The sequence below is a fragment of the Zeugodacus cucurbitae genome, chromosome 2 (assembly GCF_028554725.1).
Source record: "Zeugodacus cucurbitae isolate PBARC_wt_2022May chromosome 2, idZeuCucr1.2, whole genome shotgun sequence".
NCBI classification, from domain to species: Eukaryota; Metazoa; Arthropoda; class Insecta; order Diptera; family Tephritidae; genus Zeugodacus; species Zeugodacus cucurbitae.
Window position 1 is genome coordinate 45,896,406 of NC_071667.1, and position 8,870 is coordinate 45,905,275.

The 8,870-nt window shown below is 35.1% G+C and overlaps 1 protein-coding gene across 1 annotated transcript; it reads right to left on the reverse strand.

Annotated features, from left to right (window-relative positions):
• Window positions 1–722: 722 nt before the first annotated feature.
• On the reverse strand, window positions 723–7,055 carry LOC105212398 (uncharacterized). The gene is made up of 2 exons (XM_011184340.3): window positions 6,098–7,055; window positions 723–2,438 (listed from the first exon to the last, which is right to left on the reverse strand). The coding sequence occupies exons 1-2, from the start codon at window positions 6,717–6,719 to the stop codon at window positions 1,963–1,965; spliced, it is 1,098 nt and encodes a 365-aa protein (XP_011182642.1). The 5' UTR covers window positions 6,720–7,055; the 3' UTR covers window positions 723–1,962.
• Between the last annotated feature and the right edge of the window lie 1,815 nt (window positions 7,056–8,870).

Genomic DNA, 8,870 nt, shown 5'->3' on the forward strand with positions numbered 1-8,870 from the left:
AGGTGGATAAGGGCAGAAATGCACCAAATAAAATTGTCACACATGTTGACAAGAGGAAAACAGTTCGTAAAATTAAGGAAAATCTGAAAATAACGGCACCAAAATTGATGATGGAGATTGAGAACAAATTGGGGAAAGTATGTTGCACCGAAACCGTGCGTCGACGAAAAAAAAAACAACATATAAAGTCGACTTAAATTTGCTTAAGGCAATGTCACAAAGCCGATTTCATTCTGGGAAGATGTAATTTCGGTCGGACTTTGTCCTTCCTTACTTGTTTATACATAAAAACCAATTGCAAACTAATTTATTACCAATATTGAGCAATAATATCATTGACACTTTCCAATACCGATAGCTGTCGCACTTGATCTGTCATATGTACATATATAGAGCCAAATGTGATTTATTTGTGTGCCTACGCTCCGCCTTAGTCGCAGTGCAGATGACTGCGTACAATTATTATCAGTGACTGGAACAATTATTGCCACGATGCGCTTGTATAGTTCCTATTTTATCATCTGATGGCGCAATGTAAACTTTATCTGTGAAATATTAATTCACAGAGTTTTACTTATTTATTTATTAATTCCTAATTCGATAAGAGGACATACGCATATATCAAGGATCGAAACCCAGCAGCGTGTTATAAAACAATCTTTATTAAAAAAGGGAGAGTTGTTGCTGGAATCAATCAATGGTTTGAAGAAAAGGCTGGAATATTTTATTTAAAATTGCAATTTATTTAATATAACTATGTATAAGAAATGCAGTAAACAATTTGTTTTTACATACGATATTAAATATAAAAATATTATTCATTTAATTGTCTTCTTTTGTTTTCTATGTTTTCTATGTTTTTGTAATTTTATTTTCTAAATGCATAGCACTAGAAAAACTTAAATAAATATTTAGGGCTAATAACTAAAAAGTATTGTTTAATAAATAAGTTAGATAAAGATATATATTGAGAAAATAAATAATTAAATAAATAATTAATAAAATTAATTTAGTTTGATTTGCACTGAATTTTCATTAAAGGATTCGATTTGTGTCCCATACTGTTTATACAATTTTATGAAATTGATGGCCTGTCAAAGAGCTAGGGAATGAAGGTGTTAGAGGGAACACGCACTGTCATACATATATACGCACATGTGTTTACTTCTATGTGTCTGTACATGCGGAAGTACGCCTTGAATAATAGGAAATTGAAACACTACCGGTAATTGAAAAATAACTGTAACATAGAGTTAGTGTTCTTGAGTTGTAAGAAACGCTGAAGAAGATGGAATGGTACAATAACGAGTTCACCATAGTTCACATCTAATAGAATTAGACGAAGAAGAAAAGGAAGAAGAAAATTTCTAGCATGAAAAAAAAGCGCGATTTTGATTGCTGTTCGCGGCAATGTATTCAGACTAATAACTGTAATTTGAATTATAGAAAGAAGCAACAAGAATTAGTATAGAAAATATTTAACAGAAAAAAATTGCAGACTTGGCCATGCATGTTGGCGAATTTATGGAGCTAGCGTGAAACGTGTAAAGGCGCCAATAGCTTATCGAAGAGGCTAATGGGGGGGATAGAAGAGTACTTGAAAGTAGGAATATCGAAAGAGAAGAAAATTTGAAGACGTGTGTGTCCCATGTGTGAGAGAGAATAGCAGAAACTCTAATTACAAATGCTGCACAACAAATATGTAGCAATTTTTGTTGCCAATTTAGCGATTCTTATGATGACGCCTGTTGATTTGCGTTTAGAAGCTGCACATCATCTATGAGATAATGCATGCTGATTGAGTGCATTAATTTTCGTGTTATTGTGTGTGTGTGTGCATGCACGTATCTGCTAGCATTAAAATATTGCACGTCGATTGTACAGTTATTGGTTGTTGTTGTCTTATTGGTGTCGCTAAGCTCACCTCTACCCCATTACAATTACTTCGCTGCTGGCTACTGTTTATGACTTTTGCACTTGTTGCTGCTGCTGTTGCAGCGATAACGGTTGTTGTTGTTGCTTCTGTTGATGCTGGTGTTGCTCTTGCTGTTGTGGTTGTTGTTGGAAATTTGGTTGTTGTGCTTGCTTCTGCTTGGAGTAGACACCAGTTGGTTGCCGATTACTATAACCTCGATAAGCCAGTTCATGCGCTTCATTTAGAGAGCGTCGATCGTAACCACCACCGCCACCCGAAGACCAGCCGCCACCACCGCCGCCGCCGGATGACCATCCCGCACTGCCACCCGATCCGCCGCCCCGGCCGTTCATCAACTTCTTCAGACCCATCATGCCCGCCAACAAGAGGGCAATCTTGGAGACAATCAGCGCCTTGCCAGCCATCATGTAAAGCATACCCATTGCAACCGGCAGCATGCCGATCATTTTCATGGCCACGCCCATCATCATCATGCTCATCATTTTCTTCATTTTGCCACGTCCTGTATGCGGGAGAAAAAAAAGAAGAAAAATAAAAGAAACATTTTAGAAAATCTTGTGGGAATTATTGTATTCAGAAAGTGAAAGCTTGTCTAAATTTGGCAGTCGCTATCCCAGTGTTAGGTTTGCTATGATTGAATATACAAATTGCAAAAAAAAATATAACAAACAAACTATTCAATAGCTTGTCTTTTACTTTTCAATGAAATACTATTGGATTTCATTGATTAATTGCTTTTGACATAAGCTACTACGAGCAGACAGCTCATCACACCGCCCAGGGACATGCACACACCTCATCGGTCAACTGGCGACTCGTTTATCCAACAACGTGCAACTAACTACTTTTTAAGGAAATTTAAAAATAACAAAAATAATACGAATGTGTTATCATAACATTTAAATGGATAATTGAAGTAATCAATTCACATTCACGCTCATTTTTTATTTCACTTTCCAACACTGACGACTTTTCCTATTAGGAGATGCGACTATGAATGGGACTCATTTGCAGACATACCGGCATGCACAGGATTTCACTTGCATTTATCTTCATTTGTCAAAGGCCATAAAGTTTCTAATATTTTCTGATATATGACATAGCAATGGAATAGTATGGCAATTAAGGCCACTAAAACAAGTTTTACTATGAATGCGCAAAGTCGAAGTTCAATTTTTTATAAATTTTAAATATTTATTAAAAGTTGTGTAGCCAATTATAAAAAAGTATTATTAAATCATGTGCTTAATGTACTGTGTGCGGAAACGTAAAGTATTCATAATACAGTAGGTATTGCCGTAAATGTCAGTGGTGTTAGTATCTCATTTCAATTACTATATGACAAGCAATTTAATCTTTAATCAGTGGAACTTTTGTAGTATGTTCTTACAGATTTTTAATTTATTTCCTACAAATTGTAATTCTCCGTTCCATTTAAATCCCTATAAAATGATCTCTATAAGAGTCAAATGCGAGCATGCGAGTTTCAGAATTTTTTTTTTGTTTTTATTAAAAGAGTTTGCTTCAGAAAAACTTTCCAGCAGACTTTGGAAAAATAACATAAGCTCATCAAAGCTATACCGTACTCAACAGCTTTGTTGTTTATGGCGGAGAATTTAAAAGCGCGAAAAAATATTATTAAGGATGTTTATCCAGTAAAGAGAAAAAGACAATACTGTGATGTCTAAGATGGTACCATGATACAGAGTATGAAACACTTTTTAAACATATTCGTGAAACAAACTGCAAAGAAGATGAAAAAAGGGATTATTGTATCAACTTTTTTGAGTTTTAACAATATTCGAAATATATTGGACTTATAACACAAGTACTTTTTACTAATACTCCCTTTGTTTACACATAAAAATAATATTGGAATGCTTTCGGTCTCCAGAAAGCCGACCAAACTGTCGGAAGAATACCTCATTGCTAAGGTGCATTTTAAAAGAGTGTACGTTATCTCCTGTTTATTGATATTTTATTTGTTATGCTATTATTTTTAAATCCTTTTAACCAAAAAAAAAAAACATATTGTTTTACCATACAAATTGCTTTGGTGAACAAATTTTTCCTCCTTTATTACCTCTGTAGTAAAATTCTTTAAATTAATTTAAGTGAGCCAAGCAATTATTGTGATTATCTTTAAAAAGCTATATTGAGACTGAAACTTCATTTGATTTTGAGATAATCAATATTACCTTGAAATAACTTTTTGGATCGAAATGGAAAGATTAAAACATAAGGAAATAAGCTCTTTCTAGTCAATCACAAAACATTTTTATTTGGTTTGCTAATTAAATAAGTCATTATTTGCGGTATAATTCTCTCAAATTCGAGCTTGATCGGTATTTCTTACGGCCATGGATTTTCATATGCAGTATATGTATGTATATGCCTCTGTAATTCCATTAATTGGATTTTGCAAAATTTCTGTTCAACACGAAAACGAGTTTTGATGTCCCCTTATGCTTACTTAAAATGAATATGTTTGAAATTCTTAGATTTCACCCACACTTAATGTGAAAGTTATTCGCAAAGTACACTGTTGACCTTAAAATTGTAACAAAGCATAAATGAAGCAGATTTATATTCATACACACATAGAACTGAAAAAACTAATTTTACACACCATTGTTTAGAGTTATTAAATATATGTCTCAAATACACAAGTACATTAGTTGGTTGGAATAAGAAAAGAGGTTATGGCGCTGAGTCGCGTCATCTTTTCCATTTTTGCTCACCCATCTGTGCGATTCGATAATTATGTGCAAGCATCTCATAATATGTAGTGCACTGATTTTTCGTAGCACATTGTGAAATTGGCACATTTTCCAACTAGTAAGGTAAAAATGTTAAGTAGGCATGCGATACATGGTAAAAAACATTAAATTATCTCTACGTTGAATTGCGTTGGAAGAGTACTCCACTGAACACTAATTCAGCTGAATTATTTAGTATACTACTATGAGGACAATTATTAAATATATTTTATGATGACACAAAAGATTAAAAAATAGTGCGTGAGGAAGTGAATGGGAAAGTCGGGCTGTAACAACCTCAACCTACTCGTTAATTTGTGTTATAAGTCCATTCAAATTGCAGAAATATATTCACCATGAGATTCAAGCTGTCGCCTTATTAAACATTTGAATATTGTGACCATATTTTTTAGCAACGAGCATGCCAGGTCTCTCCTATCTTTTATATGTTGGGCTGAAGTTTACTTCGAAAAAAAGAAACGAACACCATGAACGCTTTACAGTTTTATTCTGCTCAACTTAACTTCTGAGTCCCTACGCTCCATCTAGGAACTATTGAAAATATAAATATATAAATCTGTCGATTATGGTGAACTCCACCCTAGAATTAAATTCTTCCACCATCCCTACTCTGAACTGTTGCTGTGTAGAGAAGTTGATATTGATTTTCAGTAGTTCGACTTGGTGTCTTGATCAGAACATTCTCAGACCACAAAGAAGAAACAGTAATTAGAGAAAATAAGGCCTTAAAATAGTATACGTTTCTCCAAAAATTTGAATGAAAATGTATGATATACCATACATATAATATTTGTTTAGCTTTAAAAGGCATAATAAACACTTATGTTTAGTTAATCTATGAGCAGTATCTGATATAAATAAAGAAAACATTATAATTTAATTCATGTACATAAATGGCGCAACACATTGATTTCAGTGTATCTATGGAAGATCTTGTGAGATTCTTATTATTGCCCATTTTCTTGTGGTTATTTTTGTGGCTGATGCTATTAAATTACTAACTACCTATAAGGAGCACATTTAAAGAATAATACTTATTTATATACACTTATAATGAATAATCATGAGTGGAAAGGAACGCCTAAAATATGTTACGTGAACACAGACGAAATCTTTTATTACTTATTCGAAAGATAACTGTTCTAACCACATGTCATTTGCTGTTGTGGAAAACTGGGAAGTATGTATTACTGAGTCACAAATGAAATGGTCGGAGAAATTCAGTAAAATTATTTTTTTTTGTAAGCACTGACTCTCTAAAAAACCCGAATTACTGGTAATATTTTTTATAGCTTCTCTTTGAAAAAGCTAATATATATTATTTATCAGATGCCTACAATCAATTAGAAAAAGCGCTCAAACCTGTGGCTATTGCACTCACCTTCTTCAAGACCCCGTCCTATTTCTTCAGCTGTCAATTTGGGAAAATTCACTTGCAGTGTATGACCGTTGAAGAAATAGCTCAACCTTTCAATAAGCATATTCGTCAACTTGGTGTCACGATCATCGCTGGAGCGCGATAAAGACGGTTCCAACTCGTTCTCACTATAGAGCGGTTGGAGTGGCAGCGGGGCTGCGGCTACAGCACTATTCGGCAGACGCACCAATTTAATGCCATCCGCTACGGTGATCGCGTCAATATGCGATATACGATCGATAAAGGAGATCGCCTTCTTTTTCAGGCATGGCACAAAACCGCCAACCGAGTGACTGCACTCATCGTAGATGCGTAGAACGGTGCGAGTGCCGGCATTTGCTGTGTTTGCGGACGCGCCAGAAGTTGATGATAAGGATGATGATGTTGCTGCTGCTGGTGATTTACTCGAAGATACGGCTGATAATGCTGCTGCTAGTCCTTGCTGCGTATAAGGAAAATTGGTGAGATTCTCTGTGCCGGCATTGCAGCTGTGACCAAGCAGGCAAATACAAAGCGCGAACAGGTAATTCCAGCAGATGGCGCGATTTTTTAGTTTCGCATGCATAAATGTCTTTTTGGCTAACATTTTGGGCACTGTTCTTATGAGTTGCTTAATTATGTATTTCAATTTTTGTACTTTTAGATTTATTTATTTGCACACTGTTTTCAGTTTATCGTCACTATTTTGTACTATTTCAGCACTCTTCAATGCACTTTTCCTTAGTATCCTTGTTTATTATGCACACACACACGCACAATCGCACCGACAGCAATTCAACTAAAACGGCTATTGGCTTTTGGTCGCGTTTGAGTACACTTCGTGTAACGTTAGTTACTTTTGTTTATATCTTTCGTAACTGATTAACCGGCTGAAGCGGCTTCTGACAGTCTTCAAAACACACTGATGCCACCGTAAGGCGCGCTTTATTCTTTTATAGACACCTCTTTTATTCGCATTAAAAGCCAGCAAAGAAATTGTTTGCTGCTTTTCTTTCGATTTTTACATTTCTTTGCATTTTCATTGCGGCCACGGCCACCATTGGCTTGCCGCTTTGTTGCTGCTTGTGCTGCTGTTTTGGTTGCACAGCTACTTCTTAGTCGCCAGCAACATTGTTGCGCCCTGTGCTAAGCAACTTCTGTCTGCAACAATGTTGCTAAGCAACTGATAAAACACAGATTTGGCAAACAAATCGAGATTTGCTTGACTTTGTGCAAATATATTCGTTTATTGGGGTATTGGGCAAATTTCTACTCCCGCTGCTTTCATTAGTTTTGTTATTCCCTCTATCTATGCTGTTCTGCTTGTGCATACAATTTTCTGAATTTGCATTTTTCATGCAACAATTTTCCAAACTTATTCCCATTTTTGTCTACTATGTAGTATACTCCCACACTCCCACTGTAGGGACAGTTGTGCTGACGGTCTAACCCAGTTGGCAATCGCTGACATTGATGCCATAGTTGTCATCATATACAGGCGACAACAATGTTGCTGGTACTCCACAAAATCCATTTAAGATTGTGGTCGTAGCTTTGTTTACAATATTTGTTTATTTGTTTGCGTTTGCTTTTAGTTTCGCTGTCTACGCCAGGTTTCTTTTTGATTTAAGGCAAATCTGCAGCAACTTGATTTGATCAGCATTGACTTTGTTTGCATGTTGACAGCGACAGAGTTGACATTGATGAAAAGTGCAAGTACTTGTGCAGTAATTCAACTTAGTTTCTCGAAACTGCAGTTTTCCAAACTCTAGATACTCTTGTAATTTCTATAAACAGCAATATTTTAGTTTAGAAAATGTTATGTATAAAAATAAATAAGTTCGATCATTGGATGCTAAAGAAGATGTGAAATGGTATATGATTGCAAATTTTTTGACCGATTCTACTATACTACTACTATACCTAGCCAACATATTCCGGATATGATTACCTCAGAACATATTGCTGACTTCATACCTAAAATTTCGAACAATTTGAGATATTATAATATAATGTGTGTTGGCATTGGAAATGAAATAAAATCTGTTCAGTACTTTCCTTTTTGACATTGTGCCTAATATATCGGTTAACATGTGAAATATTATACAATTATCATCGATCCATACGTTCCCTCATACATTATAACATTTTTTCTGAGAGACCCCTTCGTTTCGACCCCTTAAGTTACCAAGCAATACTTCGCCCACGTTAATCAATATATCTAAATGTATCCTTGAATTATCACTTGCACCGTAAGGTGGACGGACAGACAGATAATGTTGCTAGACTGTTAGATAAATTGTGGTAGTGAAATTCGTATTGCGGTAGTTACGGCAGATAAGTAAATACGATTTATCATAGCGGTATGTGAGAGATCATACCATATCACGCCACGCTCTTATGAAAAGATGTCATATCATCGTCAATAATTTTTCATTAGATGAAATAATGCTAACATTAACCATTCTATTTATTATTACGCTTAATATTGTGACAGGAAGCAAAGTTAACGTTTCAACACCCCCAAACGCTATGAAGATCAAGAAAAGACAAACTCATATAATAGTTTTGAAAATTCACATGTATTTTACGTGTGCTTAAGTTTGTAATATAAGTATGTAAACATATTTATATATACATGTATGGAGTGGCTTTATAACTATTTTCACTTTCACAGCAATTTTCCGTTCCTTTCGATTGTATGGTGGCGTCCATTAGGGCTCGACAAAGGTCAAAACGTTCAACAACGTTGAAAATC

Coding starts and splice junctions, on each gene's coding strand:
- LOC105212398 (XM_011184340.3), bottom strand. CDS start 6,719: ATGTTAGCCAAAAAGACATTTATGCATGCGAAACTAAAAAATCGCGCC. Junction 2,439..6,097: donor AGGACGGGGTCTTGAAGAAG/GTGAGTGCAATA, acceptor TCCCGCATACAG/GACGTGGCAAAATGAAGAAA.